We start from the raw sequence: 16,759 nt of genomic DNA, 5'->3' as shown, positions 1-16,759 counted from the left end.
CTGTTGGACCATATATTTAGTTTATTTTAACATAATATAAACTCCTATTTTAAAATTTTGAGATTTTCCAAGGTAAAGATGGTATTGTCTATGTGTTGTATCTGAAAATGACTCAAAGTTGTTTTAATCCAAAATTCCAGATCTCCTACAAAACCTCTCTTCGTAGAATTCTATGATCAAATAGGGCTCATATATTCCAACTTACAGTAACTGGAATAGTTGAGAAGTGGCTAAGTTATACAATTTTGAGTTTTATAAGCAACATGTCACAACCTAGATAAAGGTCCCAATATTTTCCGAATTTTGAGTTTTATAAGCAACATGTCACTACTCTGAGTGCTAGAACGAAGATGCTCAACTATGAAAATCTTTATTCATAAAAGAACAGTATCCACTTGTTTCCTTAGATCATTCCACACAAGAAAGCAACATAACCAGCATCTCTCATTATAAGCTCTATGACATTCAAGCACTTTCCTCCATCAGTACACAGGAAATAGGGAAACCGAATCGGACAGTATAAAACCATTTTCAATTGAGTGTTTTAATTTGGTCCTTACAATCATAGAATTGCACTATCGGTCATTGCCTTTTAGGATTCCACATGATTAAGATGTACAATTTTTAAACTTTACTCTGAAGGATTACCCTAGCCCTCCCAGTCATTGAAAAATTGACTTCCATTACATATGGTCAAATGACCAGAAATGCTTTCCCCTTGATAGGGTGTCCCAAGGGATCAGCATAATATTAGATTATATCTGATTAATCAACGTTGACAGGTAGCAACAAAGAGATCTACAAAAAGAGAATGGAAAATTCCATTTCTGATGCTTCATCAAGTTCCACATTTACTCTTAGGTTGAGATGTCAGTGGGATTGTGAATAGCACTCTTCCTTGCATTACTGTTAACGCACATATGAATTGTAAACTTACCACCATAGTTGTCTTAAGAACATACGACTTCCAACTCATTAAGTGGTGGACAACATGAACATTCAGCATATAGATACAATGAGGTACACCTGAAGTAAAAGCAAATGTTTTTTTTCAAAGACTCAAAAATATTTTATTACTAAATAAATAAGTCTTGAGAAATATTATATTACAAGTCAGAGGAAAGCTATTGATGCTCCAATATACAATCAGCTTGATTTGTCAAAAAAAATGAGAAGAAAATTGAAAATAATCAAGATTACAACTTTAGGTGTAAACTAACAAGAATCACCAGGAAAGTGAGCTTGCTCCTAGTAAAAATATCTCGTTTTCAATGTCTCGCAACCATTGGCAGACTCGATTGCAGACAGTTATTGCCGAGCTCTGCATTAAATCCATGAAAGCAATCAGCCCCTGAAGAATGGTGTAAGGACCTCTACAAATTCAACAAACAGACAGTTTACTCACAAAACCTCACAGAGGTCAGGAATTGATACAAATTCTACTCTGGCTTATTTTTCTATCCTCAATATTGCATATTTATAAAAGCATAGATTATAAGAATGGTCAATGTAGATTCAAAAGTACTTTTTTTGTGTAGTGGCCTTGATGTCATGATTCATGAGGCTCGAGAGTACATTATATTGCTTAGCAATACAGGGGTATAACACATGACACAAGTGCATAAATACATACATATATCCTGCATCTGGCTTGCTTCTCTGTACTCTGCAAATGTGCTTCCAGGCCATTTTTAGAAGCAATCTAAGCAATTGGGAACACATTCTGGGACTTGTACATCAAAACACATGATGCTATAATACAAGGAACTATGCATAAAACTGCTAAAAGCATTGCTCTACTTATCTTTTCATTATGAGACAGATTCAATGCTGGTAAGGATTAATTAGTCCATTTACACCAAGCTTGCATATGTAATTTGACATGGGATTTGTACTCTTATAGAGAACAAGGTCCTCCAAAAGAAATCTCAAACCATAAGATTAAGATAAAACTAACATGGAATAAAAAGGGACATCTTTTGACAAATAGATTTTATTTTCTCATTGTCTGTATGAATGTAAGCCTTATTTCACTTGACCAAAAATGCTTTTAAAAAAGAGGTCATAAATGCAGAGACTCAAAAACAACTTGTTCAACTATTTTGATTAACAACATACCTTTTCAGCCAGTGGATCAAAAGCTGCATAAAGCTCAAAATCCTGCGTAATCCAGCATAACAGAACTGCCAATATAAAAAAACAAATCAGTAGAGAAAATTCCATGGTACTCAACTAAAATGTTTACGTTCTTAGAAAGAAACCTAAAAGCAAACTCAGTACATTTAAACCTAAATTGTGTCAATTATAGCACAAAGTATGTTGTTTATAGGCCTTGATGCAAACTAAAATATCAACAGCAATACCAAACTCAATGCCACAGAATTGTAGGCTATTATGGAGACTTGCAACCCTAAACCAAAGCCAATAGACCAACACTGTGTGATTACAAATTATGGAGACTTGAAATCTTAAATATAGGCCAAAGAGATGGAAACAAACAGATAATACATGGATATGTTGATTTTTTGTAGCTAGATAGGATCGCTTCTTGGGCGGACCTAGGGCTACGATATGCTAATTGGCCTTTGGCCTTAGTTAAAAGATTGTTGATTAATAATAATTATAATTATTATATTATGTGATAGTATAATTATAACATTAATAATATAGTTATATTATTATTTGATAATATAATTATATTATAATTATAACTACTATCTAATGTAATTATTACATTATTATATATAATAGTCTATTAATTATTATGTTATTATATTGTAACCCTCATCACTGGCTCTTTACAGCTAATGAGGAGTGCGTTATTGTATTGTAATTTCAGAAATGGTAATCAAGCATTGATATTGTACCCTAAATCTAAATTTGAAAATTGGAAACTGGGGTATGCCCCTTTTAAATATGTAACATTAGGACTACTGTCCCGGGCAAGACTGGAGGTTTTCTTCTCTGTTCTTTCCTCCCAGCATCTGTTTGAACGGAGATACTTTGATGTATTATTTATTAAATTAATATAATCAAAAGGCTTCCGTCGTTTACCGATCAAAAAATAAAATTAAAAAAAATCTAATAATTATTATATTATTATATATAATAATTATTATATTATTTATAATAATATAACAATTATTATATTATTATATATGATATATAATAATTATTATATTGAAGGGCCCAACATTATTATATTAATATTTAATTCATGAGGGCCCAATTTTTGGAAGGGTGGAGTCCCTTCATGAATCCCATTTGTTTGGTATAAAGGAAGATATATCTTTCGTTCTTGAATATAAAGAAAAGAATATATCAATGTTACCCCAGCGCGGAGATGCGGCGGTGCGGGGGAACGTCGGGAAGAGTTTCGGGTGCGGAAAAAAAATAGCCTCAATTTGGGGGCGGCAGGGGTGCGGTGGCGGGGGAGCGGAGGGGGGGTTCAAGGGAGGGGGGAAGGAGAGGGAGTGGGGGGAGGGGGTTGCATAGTATATATATAATATTATTAATATATATGATTGAAAATGCTAATTATGAAATGATACTTCAATATATTATATAACAATGTAACATTAACATATCAAATATAGTTGACTACAACGAATAGAGAAAATTAAAATGTGATTCACAAACCATAAGTTCAAACTTGAAACTTGAAATTTCATAACCATTACTATTACTAATGACCATTTGACAAATTAACTTAGTTCAAGATGCAAGATTCAAAATTCATTGTTCAAATATGATTTTATGAATATCATATATCATAAAGATGCTCATGATGACAATGAGCTGAATAGCATGAAACAGTGAAATAATAATAATGTATCATAGCCATATCAAAGTGAGTATAATCAACAAAATGAAAAAATGCCAATAATGAGAATGGATGATTCTCAAATGCTCTCTAATCATCCCCTATGCCAAAGTCCTCATCACTGGAACTACTAGACTCCTCCTGGGTAAGATCCTGATCCTCTAAAGGAACACCAACTAGCCCTACATTGGCTTCTGCATCGGCATCCTCATCAATCTGAGCTGGATCCTCTGGCTCCACATCCCATCGTGCTGCAGGGCTCTCCTTATACTCGTGTGTCTTGCGATCTTTGAGCCACAAGTGACCATGTACAGCAACCAGCTTCTCCGCTCTCTTAGAGGTAAGTCTATTCCTCTTAACAGAGTGAATGAAACTATAGGTGGACCAATTCCTATCTGCAGCTGAGGAGCTAGACACCTGAGATAACAAAGTTGAAAGTTACAATTTACAAGTTACAAACAAATGTTCATACAATTTGTAACAAATGATAAATGGTAAATCGATGATTAATAATTATTGAATCAATGAATCATAAATTAAAATCAGCAAGGTAAAACTCTTCAAGTTAAGATTGTAAAGGGCTGGAATTAGTTATTAGTATTACAAACCTGAGAAAGCAGTCGAATGGCTAGTGAGGTGATCTTTAACTTTTGTGACCCATGACATTTCCACCACAAAATGGGATTCTTTTGTGCCATGGTTTTGAGATCCACCTTTGCAATATCCGAGTATCCTACAAGTTACAAGTTTTAAAGTTTACAACATAATATTAAAATTATAAATAACTTAAATAAAGTTATAACTTATAAGTAACAATTAATTATTAAAAGAACTTACAATTATAAAGAGTTTAGAGCACTAAATCAAGATTTAAGAATTACCTGAAAGACTAGCAAATTCGGACCACTCGGTACGGATCTCACTAGCAGTCTCAGTATCATACATTTGGCAATGCATCGAAAGAACCCATTCTTCATCTCATCATCCTGAAGTGGTGTGACTCTACCAGGCCTAAGTATGTACCACTTCAGGTTCAATGCATAGGCAGCCATGTGCAAAGGAGTGTTCAACTTCTCCCACCTGCGGTGAGTGATAGGCTCAATGTGCTCCGTATAGAATGCTAGAGTGGGGTCTCTCTCACGCACAACAACCCTCATCTGCCCAAGCATGGAATCAATGCACTCATAAACCTCTCCAAGGCTAGGTGAATCTGCATCTCCATATCTGATCACCTGAAACACTGGAGTAATGATGGAGACTATGTATTTTGCATCACTCCAAAACTGATCACTCTTCACTGTCTCCTTTACCCTCTTCCCCTGCTCTGTTCTGGACTCAGGCCATCGATTCCATTCTTGTGTCATAACCATGAGTTGCAATGGCTCTTGCAACTCAATCATTCTCTCCAAGAGAATATAATATGATGCATACCTGGTCTCAACTGGTTTCAGGAATTGCTTCTTTGCGAAGCTCCTAAAAAGTGCATGTGATGTATGGTGATTGCAGATAAACATCTGCACCTCTCTCCCATCATTAACCACCTTTCTAATCCACTCTATTTTCCCCATGTCTTTGAGTGCATTGTTCATGGCATGCACAGGACATGGAGTCCACCAAATATGCCTATAAGCTGCCTCAACAAGCCTCCCTGCAGCTTTGCACACATGTGCTGCATCTGTCACAACTTGGACCACATTTTGTGGTCCAACCTCCTCAATGGCTTCCCTAAGCACATGAAACTGAAAATCAGCATCTTTACAATGCCCTGAACAATCAACTGCCTTCAAAAAATATGGGCCCTCCGTGCATGTAACCATAATGTTGATGAGTGGACGATGACTAATGTCCGTCCACCCATCCATAATAATGCTGCAACCTGAGTCCATCCAACATGCTTTCATTTGCTCCATCAAGATCCCAACCTTGTCATAGGCTCTATCCAACACTGTAGTCCTCAGCTTGTGGTCACCTGGTGGCACATATGATGGCTCTCCCTCATTCACTGCCATGGTATTTATCCTCACAAAATAGGGAGATCGAGCCACATGTGTAGAGATGCCATTGGCAAAGAAGAAATCACCAACAGCATCATCTAACCGGTCCCTTGCATGCATGTTAAATAAATGAGCAATGGGGTTACTATCAGTACCACTTGAAGTTGCTTTTCGTTTCCCCCTATTGCTGTCCCCAGTTGAACTGTGTGTAGGTGAGGAGAATGATGGTGTAGGTGACATAGTCCCTGTTCTCTGATGCAAGATACGAGTAGATGTATCTCGCTGCCCCTGTAACTGTTGTATATGCTGTACCTGTTGCCTAGCAGACAAAGATCTAGGCACTGGAACAACACTATCATCAGGAATGCCCCATAGTTTATTTACTTCAATTCTGTATCTGACATTCTCAGGATTTGATAAGAACATGCATGGGTTCACACCATAGCCACTCCAAAAAAGGTGTGAATTAACTCTTGTAATGCTGCCAAACCATTCTGCTCCACATATATTGCACTTCCATTTGCGTGTGCCACCCCCTGAAGGTGTAGGGCGTGTAATTTTTGTAGCAAACTGTTTAAGAGGGGACTTTGGGTCATAAGGACCCCTAGCATACTTCCTCAAAATCTCTGAAGGGCAATCAGTAGAAGGCACCCCTGGTGCAACATAAGGAGGCTCTTCCACAGGCTCAGATTGACCACCTACATCAGTCCCATGATCACTTCCTTCAGGCTCAAGTTCAGGCTCATAATCAAATGCACTTGGCTCATTAATTTCCATGTCTTCTGCACTTTGGCTGGATCTAGAAGCCATTTATAAAACTGCATTTCACAAAATGAAAGTAAAATTATAAAAATGATCATGATACATTTCAGCCCAAGTAAAAATAATTTAAAACTTAAAACTTTACTATTTAATTTTAGCATTTACTATTTAAAAATTTAAAGTATTAAAAAATGAAACTAAATAGTAAAATACTAAAAGAAAATATTAAATAAAAATATGGCAATATGGCATATGCTGAAACGTTTTACTAAGTTAGTAAGTTACTCTCAAGTTTCAAGTTTTATTTTTTATTCTTGAATCTTGTTGATAGTTGAATCTTCTTAGTTCTATGATTTTTTATTTTATTATTTATATTAATTTTTAGTTTTTAAATTTTTTCATTGTTCTTAAAATAAAAATATGGCAATATGGCATATGCTGAAATGTATTTTACTAAATACGTTTCAGCATATGCCATATTGCCATATTTTTATTTTAAGAACAATGAAAAAAACTAAAAATTAATATAAATAATAAAATAAAAAATCATAGAACTAAGAAGATTCAACTATCAACAAGATTCAAGAATGAAACTTGAAACTTGAAAGTAACTTAGTAAAACTAATTACTAAATACCAAATTTAAAAATTATAAATTGATTTTTAAAACCAAAAAAACAAAGTAAAATAAAAAAAACCCTACCTTGAAGGCTCGAACTTGAGGAGACACTTGCCAAATCAAACTTTCTTGCTCCTCTTGCTCCTCTTGATTTTGCAATCCCTTGCAAAACCACCCACTAATCTCTCACAAGCTCCTCCAAACACTCTTTCTCACTTAGCTCCTTGCTGCTCCAAAATGGTGAAATGAATAAGAGATCTATTGGTCTTATTAAGCCTTCAAATAGACTACATGGGACCCACACCAAATTAGGGTTAGCATACTTCAAAAACAAAAACAAAAAAAAAAGCAAAAAGTATTGTTTTTTTTAAAAAATTTGGGCCTCTTCTCGACGCACCCCGCGCGCACCCGGGAAGCACCCCGCGAGCACCCGTGGCACACCCGCGCACCCTCGCACTCGGGAAGCACCCAAGCACCCGGTGCTCAACCGGTGCGGCGAGGGTGCGGCGGGGGTGCGGCAGCCAAAAAGCCGCGGGCAGGGGTGCTTGGGTGCGTGACGCACCCGCACCGGGTGCGTACCCGCAAGGCTTTTGACCCGGGTGCGCGCACCCAGGTTACAGTGGAATATATACAATCTGCTTTAATAAGTACATGATGTGCTCAAGGGTGATGATAAGAGTTTACAATCTATGGTTTTCCTGTGGTTAACGAGCACTACTGGAAATTCAACATGGTATCAGAGCAAAGCCTGGGAGGAATAATCAGGCACATAGGAAGAAGAAGATGCCCGAGTCTATGTGCCTTCATGTGTGATACAAACAATTACTGTATCCCCCTCTATGACCATGGTTCAGATTTATTCTACTGTTATCAATGCAGATAACGATAACTAATGTATTTTCCAGAAAGTTGCAGAGAACTAATGTGCACCTGTGAAAGGATAAAATAAATTGACGTTTAGATGTCTCCCGCCTTACATTAATGCTTTCAGAATGCTAGTGTTGTGGTGCAATGCAAATGCTTTCTATCAAACAATCCCTTGCCCTCTGTCATCAAAGGCATCAGTTGTTCAATGGCCCAAATAACAAATCCTGTCACCTTAAATTGGAAGAGAGTCTACTCCCGATATCAGATAATGGTAAATACGCAAGGCTTCAGTATCTGTCACTACTTGCTTTGTCTGGGAGATATGCTCATGTCTGTTCTGATCTGAAATAGAAAATCAGGATATTATTTTTTCAGATGCTTGCCAACATGGAGAAGAGTAGCCAGTCTGACTAAATTTTCCATTGGACTCACTGGATAGGCTGCGCCTTGTGCCACAGTGAATTGTTTCTTGCCTTGACATTGACTATATGACACGATACCCTCCAATATAAAAATTCAATGTGAAAGGCTTGGGCTGTAGGGTTGTATCTAAACATTGTCGGGAGTCTGTTATGGATATTTGATGCAAAGTATAGTCATGGGGTCCAATAGTGTGTCATCTGCCAACCCAAAGAGACCATTGATCATGTATATTGACCGCAGTGATCATAAGATGCACCAGAAGTGATAGCACATCTGAAATTGTGGTCTACAAAAACATCAAGATGCACAATTTGAGGATTTTCCTTTATCTACCACAGATTATATTGGGGAATTATGTCTGCAATGAGAAATTGATTTGAACATTAGTGGGGAAGAATTTCTAAGCATACTTTATGTTTGGGGTCCACACATTCCTCATGCCTGTCAACTTTGAATGGCAAATAACCATGGTGATATATAATCCAGCACTGGTATGACATTGTGGCTACTTGTGAATGGAGGAGTTTTGTGGAAGTTCACAAATTTGTAGCAGGAAGAAAATAAGCGGACACCATGTATTTCAGTCTAAACACTTTTCTGCATGGCTTATATAGTTATATGAAGAGAAAATATCGCTGCAATGAAAGGGATATTGGAAGAATAACACAGGATGGAAAAGAAGCATCCAATCAACGATCTTCAAACAACAACAAATAAGATTGCAAGAATACCAGGGAAGACAATTATTGGGAGTTTCTATTAATGCAGGTATCCATATTTTGGCCAAGATCATCATCGCACCATGTAGTACTCATCAGAATTCCAACATTGGTTTATGGCATTATACCTGCAATAAAGTTTGTAGAAAGATGTTTTGATATATGCATTGAGATATACTATCTATGATAGGATAAGATTGGTGCATTACACTAATATTATTATTTTGATTACATAAAACTGTCGCTTGAAATAAACATCAAACCCAAGTTCTTTGTGTGGGTTCAATCATATTTTTGAAAGAAGACATGTGATTAAGTGAGCAATTAAATTCATTAAAAAGACAAGCAGTGTTCCATTCAAACTATGTCGTTTGTATTTCATGAATTGTGTATTTCAGATACGAAAATGTGGTATTGATTACCAAGTTCAATAAAGTAAGAAATGAAAATGCTTATTTTGGCACTTGGTGTGAACCAGAAGTGTCCAGATGACAGATGTGAAAATATCAGGCAGTAGTTTTGAGAAGACTAGGTTTTGGTGTTTTCAGAAACAAAATGAGAAGCCAACTAGAGCAGATGAAACAATATTATGGCACGTACGTTCAGAAAGGAAGTAATTCCTAGCACATCATCTCAAGTAGGGAATTTTGGAGGACGTATCAAGGCTACATAATTTGAATGAGAATCCATTGGAAGGTTAAGCCTGCTAGAAAGCCACATTGGCAGATAGTTACAGTTATGTTGATTTTAACTCATTGGTAACTTCTTAATTTATTATTAGCCAATCCATATGCATTCTAATAAATACATTTTTCCATTTGAAAGATGAACAGAGTATTTGGATGAAATTTTCACAAAGGCAATAAAGCAATATATGAACTTTGAAGTGTTTAAAGGGAGGATTTTTTTATCAAGTGTCATGTTTTGTAAAGCATGAGGTGATCAAGTTTTTAAGAAGCCATATGTCTGATTCACAAATCTTCCGTGTAGAGGCTCAATGAAGATGTATCAGTGAAGAAGTACCATACAAATCTAATAAGAAAGTCACGCTGACTGAACAATGGAAACATAGCTTGCTGCCATAGGACCAAGTTGGTGTCACACAACTGAAGACATCTCTCAAAGATGAAGAGCCTATTTGTTTTGTCGAAGAGGAGGATTCAATATTTAGAGGGAGTCTGAAAATCCATTAGAGACATCCTTATACGAAGAGACGAGATCAAAACTTGAGGTTCACAGGAAGTAGCTATAGAGGATCTAACATTCAAGTAACTTGGTCATTTTGCTTCAAAGTGAGCCAGACATTTCAGAAGGTTGATAGCAGGTTCAGAGGGAGCAACATCAACTCGGAAATGCATTCTACTCTGGGAGAAGTTTGAGGTTTCAGCCCTTGTAACATTCTTCTCTGTGAGAGAAGTTTGAGTTATTAGCCCTTGTAGCATCATTCTCTATGAGAGAAGTTTGAGGTATTAACCCTCACTCCATCCTCTCGGAGTAGCCATGGTGAATGTTATGTTAAGATGACAATAAGCACTTGTGTTTTATTTGATTCTCATCAATGGTAGTAGCCATGATGGACACATCCTCTAGGAACAGCCATGATGGTTGTCAACATGTGACTTGGTCTTTCACAAGGAATCCTCCCTAGCTAAGAGGAAGTGTTGATTTTTTGTAGCTAGGTCATATCCCTTCTTGGACGGACCTAGAGCTACAATATGCTAATTGGCCTTCAGCCTTGGCATAAAAGATTATTGATTAATAATAATAAGTAAATTGATAATATAGTTATTATGTTACTGTGAGATGTAATTATATTATGTGAAAATATCTATTGTAATTATACTAATCATATTATACCCATCAAGAAAAATTATACTAGTCATATTATATAATTATTATTATATTATATTGAGGGGCCAAACATTACTATATTAATATAATAATGTTGGACCCTCAATATAATATAATAATAATCATATTACTATAAAATAATAATATAAAAATAATTGGGCCCAAACTTTGGAAGGGTGGCGCCCCTTCGTGAATCCCATTTGTTTGGTATAAAGGAAGATTTATCTCTCTCTTGAATATACAGAAAAGAATATATACAATCTGCTTTATTAAGCAGACGCTATACTCGGGGGTGATGATAAGAGTTTATCATCTATGGTTGGGAAGGCAACAGATCTAATGGTTTGCCTTATAGTTAAGGTGCACAACCAGAAATTCAATAGGATAGTGTAAAATAAATTCTACAATAATCTCAGAAACAGTTTAACTGTGGCGTGATTTCAATTATTGGCAATAACACATGCAAAATATAAAATATATTCACGGTCACTTTGACATACTCTTATGTAATTTTAATTTAAGATTAAATCATGATCAAGTGACAAATTCTTGAGCTTAACTGCTATCCTACAGTTAGGACAACCTAAGCTCATAGCTTGGCAATGGATCTTAAAAATTATTTTTTAATTTGAGATGGTGAGGCTCAATGTTCATCTGCTATCAAGTGATAATGATTATGTTACCACAAGGGTCTCCAAAGGTTTTCAATAGGGGCAAAAAAGGGAAGATAAAAGGAAATGATGATACAAATTAATTATTATGTTACAAAGTTACCACAATAATGACAAGAAAAATACAACTCAAGAGGTAGCTTCTAGATGAAGATACAAGTTGGGGTTGATTGTGTCGAGGGGTAGAGCAACGAACTTTGGAGCAGGGTCAAGGAGCAGAGTAGAGTTTGATCATGACGATGCGAGAGCACCAACTTGGTGAATGCAGGAGCATTGGGCAAATTGGCATAGGATCAGACATGGCTCCGATGGGTTTCACCATTTCAAAAACCCTAGTCGCAGTAGGACCCTTCCATTAAAACCACCTAAGAGGAAGGGCTTCAGAGACTAGAGCAATTCAAGAAGATTTCGGTCACCTCTCACCAAGAGCCCTGATTGAAACAAATGGGGTTACTCAAGGATCATTATTGGCGCCTAAGGTTGTTTCAAACCTGTGGGAAAAAGTTTTGGCACAGGCGGCAAGGGGATCCTCCCTAGCCAAGCCTTAAGGAACAACTTGCCACGTGTTGACAAAGTTATCGACATCAAGATTGACTCGGAATCATGGAAAGACTCTATCCACAACCTAAAGGATAAAGCTTTTTTCATGAAATAGGGAGGCGAGTGGCCTACTTTTCAAAAAACAGGAATTGGGTAGACTTAGAATGGGGGAATCATGTTACCATTAAAACCCCGTCGAACGGTTTTGTTCTCATCATTATAGAATCCTCAAAGGAAAAAGATTAGATTTTGTATTGCGGGCCTTTTCTGATGAATGGGATTGGTTATTACAGAAAAGATTGGGTTCCAAACTTCAACCCAAAAAATGCTATGGTAGAGGAAATTTCAATCTAGATCTAGCTATACAATCTACCCCATGAATATTGGTCTGAAGATATTTTTGAAAGGATTGGAAATAAGTTGGGGAAATTCATCAAATCTGATGAAGCCATGCCAAGGAAGATTTTAGTATGTACGTGTGGATCTACATCCTATGGAAGCCCCATTCACTGCTCCCGAAAGCCATTGAGATCAAAATGTCTGAGGGCGTATGGTGCAAGGCATCCAAGTGGAAAAATTACTAGAAAAATGTGAAATCTCCAAGGAATGGAATCACTCAGATCCAGATTGCATTGCCTCAAAAAAGGGCAAAGGAAAGAAGAGGGAGTCTTGGAGGACAAGTTGGTCGGCATAAATGAACTAGGGAACCAAGCAACAACTAGTGCTTCTATAGTTGGGTTGATGAAGAATTTGAGCATGGTTGATGCTGTTATGGTTGATGCTTTGGATCCAGGTGACCTAGTGGATCCGAATACAAAGAAACGCAGGTCATGGGTTGTTTCCCCAAAGGATAGGAATGTTCTTGAAACAGTTCAGCCTAGGGTGGCTTCGATGGTGGTCCTCAAAAATCCAAAGGAACCTAAGGTAGGAAATATGGATCCTAGAAGATCAAGATCTCTACGAGTAAGCATGTGGACAGTAGAATGAATAGCCACAATTCTTCCCATGTTGGGCCTTCCCCTCCTAAATCCCTAATAGGGAACTTGGTGTCATTGGAGAGGGTGGATATCTCTACGATGGATAGCAACTTTGAGGATGATCCTCTGGGGCTATCCAAAGAAGTTAGTATTGAAGAATGCAGATCAATCAAGCAATCAAAGGCTAAAGCTTCAAAGGTTAATACGGGAAGCCAAAAGAGAGGTAGAAGATCAATGCAGCAGTTATTAGAGGACGCTGGCAATATGAAGGGACAAACAAAGCTTAGATCAGGGAGAGACATTGACTCTCCCAAGGCGTCGTGAAGTTCCTAACTTGGAACATCATGGGCTGCAATGCCCCTAACAAAAAAAGCTTGATCAAAAGAGGTTTTGATCAGGCAAAAGAGGATATGGTATCTATTCAAGAAACGAAATTATATGAATGTGATGCTGCTCAATTTTTTAGTGTTCGCTAACAATAGTCTAGTTTCTTTGCTGAAATGATTGGTGTGTCTGGGGCTTTAGGTATCTTTAGAACACTAGGGCAGTCAAGTTGGAACCTATTGCGAAATCTAGCTTCGCTTTATCAACCAATTTTGCAAGCTTTGTGATCAACATTTATGGCTTGTGAAGACAACAGAGAAAAAATAGGTGTAGGAGGAGATCTTTGTTTTCATCAGTAATCATATGGCAGATCCAATCATAATGGCTGGTGATTTTAATGCGACCTTATCTTCTGCTAAGAAAAGAGGTGGGAGCAGGGTGGTTAGTCAAATTCAAAAGGACTACCAAGATTTTGTGAATCTCAATGGCCTATGGGAGGTTGAAGCTAAAGGGGGTGCCTCACTTGGACTAACAGGTAGTCTAGGTTTTCCAACATCTCGAAGAAACTTGATCGTTTCTTCTTGGCAGGCAATTGGAGTCCTTTGCCCTTGTTGTTTGAGGCTTCAATTCTGGGGATCTCTAGATCCGACCACTTTCCAGTGTCACTCTTAGTTCAAAAGGATGTAGTCTTGCAAGATGCCCCTTCAAATTCAAACAGCGTGATTCAAGCAAAAAGGATTTATGGAGATGGTGGCAGGCTGGTGGACTTCGGCCCTAGTCGTGAATGGCAATTTGGCCTTCAAGTTCTTTTAAAAACTGAAATCCATTAAGCAAAACCTTAAAGTTTGGAACTAGGAGCATTTCAGAGACATCTTTAAGGAGAAACAATCTCTTGAATGCGATCTAGAGGCACTCAACTACAAAGTGATGACTGAAGGCATGGATGAGGTGGATTATGCCACCGAAAAGGACTTGTTAAGTCGCTATGGGAAAATATTGCTCATGGAGGGGGATCGAAACACTAAATACTTCCATTGCTCAGTCAAATTACGTAGGTCCATAAACAAAATTCTATTCATTTCATGTGAAGACGGTATGAAAACCAAGGATCCCACATTGATTAACTAAGAAGCAATATCCTTCTTTAACAAGCTCTGGAATTCAAAGGAGGGAGATAGGAGTCTTGAACAAGAAGAAATCTCGAATGTCATTCCAAACCTGGTGTCAAGGGAAGATAACAATATGTTAATGAAACGTATTACTATGGAGGAACTAAAGGAAACATTATTTGGTCTGGGAAGGGATAAGGCACCTAGTTCAAATGGCTTTCAAGCTTGTTTTTACAAAAAAAATTGGATCATTTTGTATCAGGACCTCTTGGATGTTGTAGAAGAATCTCGAAAGTACAGATTTATTTTGAAAGACTTCAATAATACTCTGATAGCTCTTATTCCAAAAAAGGAGAAACCTTCCTCCTTTGATGAGTTTAGACCCATCTCTTTGTGCAATACAATCTACAAGATCATTTCAAAGGTGGTTTCCAACAGGCTAAAACTCATCCTCAACAAGCTCATTTTGCTTGAGCGTAGACTCGCACCCAACAAAAATACAGTGGATGGAATTATAATTACTCATGAGGTAATTCACTTGGCATGCTCTCACAGAAGAAGATACATGATGCTGAAGCTGGAGATCTAGAAGGCATATGAAAAAGTTGACAGAGGATTTCTGGAGGTCTTGAGGAAGTTCGGGTTTTGTGAAGGGTGAGTAAGATGGATTGGATGTATGATAAAAGGTTACAAAGCCTCGGTACTAGTAAACAAAAGTCTGCAAGGTTTCTTCGAAACCTCATGATGTCTTCGGTAAGACGACCCCATCTTGCCTTTCCTCTTCATCCTTTTGGTAGAGGTTTTGGGGAGAGTAATTTCAAGAAAACATGACAGAGGACAATGGAAAGGGCTCTAAATAGCAAGAGGATGAGAACCTACCACACATTCATAGTTCGCATATGACACATGCTTCTTTGGACTAGCAACCATGGAGGAGGCGCATAATATGAAAAAGGTGTTAGATATATATAGCAAGGCCTCAGGACAGTGTTAATTGGAGCTAATCAAAACTTTTTTTCTCTAAAACTGAAAGGGTTTCTCAGCAGGCGATAGCCACTCTCTTTGGAGTTTGGGTTGGGAAGATACCAAGCGAATGGGAGGTGAAATGGGAGTTGCTTGAAGTAGGATGGATAAAAAAAAATTCGATGGTGCGTGAAAGGGCAACCCAGGCCCCTCAAGCATTAGTGTAGTGGCTAGAGGTGAGGATGGTAGCATTCTTGCAATGTCCGCAAAACGAATTGTGGATAGAACAAATAATCAAGCAAGATGGCCCATAGCAGTGGAGGCAGTATTACTCGGTTTGAAGATAGGGGTACACAAAATCCATCTGGAGGGAGACTCCTAGTTGATTGTGAGGGGTATTGTGAAAGGGGACATGGAGGCCTGGTGCTTGAATAAGTACATCAAAGATTTGGTGCCTTTTGAAGAATTCAAGGATTTCAGAGTATCACATGTCCTAAGGGAGGCCAATGGTGTTGCAGACAAACTCTCAAAATTTGGAGCAAGTGAAGGCAATCTAGTACTCTTTGAAGAATACCGGGACATTTTTCTGTGTGATCTAGATCCCCCTCCATGTTAAATTTGCCTTTATATCCATCCCTTAATCAAATGACGATAGGTGTGATAGTTCACATTATGTACCCGCACCTCCGGCATGTGCGAACTGCGTTGAATTTCATTGCCATTGCGGGCTAATTATTGATTTTTGTTCCTTCTCGAGGCTTAGGATGTGGCTTTAAAAACATAGCACCCACTCCTCTCTGCCACACTAAGTTTGAGAATCACACTAGTTCAAGATATTGAATATGGAGGCTAACTTATCTCTGAGCTAAAACGGCCAAATTTCAGCATTTGAAGGGTCGAACTCCATGACTCACCTGCGGAATGTCTTCCAGCACGATGACGAGTATTCTGAGAAGCTCTAAAATTGTTGTTTGTGGAAGATTTTTGTTTAGACTAGAGGTTGAGTTTGAACCTCGACATATCATTGTTGTTCTTGGAACTCGCCCTGATGATAGCATACTCTGAGCTAGAGGTTATGAGCGTGGTACAAGCTTGCATTAAACCAAAGTGGGGTGTGG

At 37.7% G+C, this 16,759-nt stretch overlaps 2 protein-coding genes across 7 annotated transcripts in view; both read right to left on the bottom strand.

Annotated features, from left to right (window-relative positions):
* Positions 1 to 512: 512 nt before the first annotated feature.
* The window catches only part of LOC149577617 (vacuolar fusion protein MON1 homolog), a 74,900-nt gene continuing 58,653 nt past the window's right edge, over positions 513 to 16,759 (bottom strand). Inside the window, exons 13-15 of one of the 5 annotated variants that reach the window (XM_089824667.1) lie at positions 2,119 to 2,183; positions 1,221 to 1,321; positions 513 to 1,026 (exon numbers count right to left, since the gene is read on the bottom strand). In XM_089824667.1, coding sequence (XP_089680793.1) covers positions 1,226 to 1,321; positions 2,119 to 2,183 — 161 coding nt within the window. In that variant the 3' untranslated portion in view covers positions 513 to 1,026; positions 1,221 to 1,225. The other 4 variants (XM_089824652.1, XM_089824660.1, XM_089824673.1 and 1 more) reach the window with 4 other exon arrangements.
* LOC149577618 (uncharacterized) lies at positions 3,696 to 7,355 on the bottom strand. 2 transcript variants are annotated; one of them, XM_089824691.1, is made up of 4 exons: positions 7,282 to 7,355; positions 4,705 to 6,635; positions 4,432 to 4,556; positions 3,696 to 4,240 (listed from the first exon to the last, which is right to left on the bottom strand). In XM_089824691.1, exons 2-3 carry the CDS (start codon positions 6,625 to 6,627, stop codon positions 4,467 to 4,469), a joined length of 2,013 nt encoding a protein of 670 aa, XP_089680817.1. In that variant the 5' UTR covers positions 6,628 to 6,635; positions 7,282 to 7,355; the 3' UTR covers positions 3,696 to 4,240; positions 4,432 to 4,466. The 2 variants fall into 2 exon arrangements, with proteins under 2 accessions (XP_089680817.1, XP_089680822.1); XM_089824696.1 differs by lacking the exon at positions 7,282 to 7,355 and having other exon boundaries at positions 4,705 to 6,706.

This window comes from Cupressus sempervirens, chromosome 1 (genome assembly GCF_028749045.1).
Source record: "Cupressus sempervirens isolate cs-2001-9-10 chromosome 1, ASM2874904v1, whole genome shotgun sequence".
Lineage (NCBI taxonomy): Eukaryota > Viridiplantae > Streptophyta > Pinopsida > Cupressales > Cupressaceae > Cupressus > Cupressus sempervirens.
The sequence above is the reverse complement of the archived record's forward strand: the minus strand, read 5'-3'. Positions and strand labels throughout refer to the sequence as shown.

Coding starts and splice junctions, on each gene's coding strand:
- LOC149577618 (XM_089824691.1), bottom strand. CDS start 6,627: ATGGCTTCTAGATCCAGCCAAAGTGCAGAAGACATGGAAATTAATGAG. Junction 4,557..4,704: donor CGAATTTGCTAGTCTTTCAG/GTAATTCTTAAA, acceptor TGTAACTTGTAG/GATACTCGGATATTGCAAAG.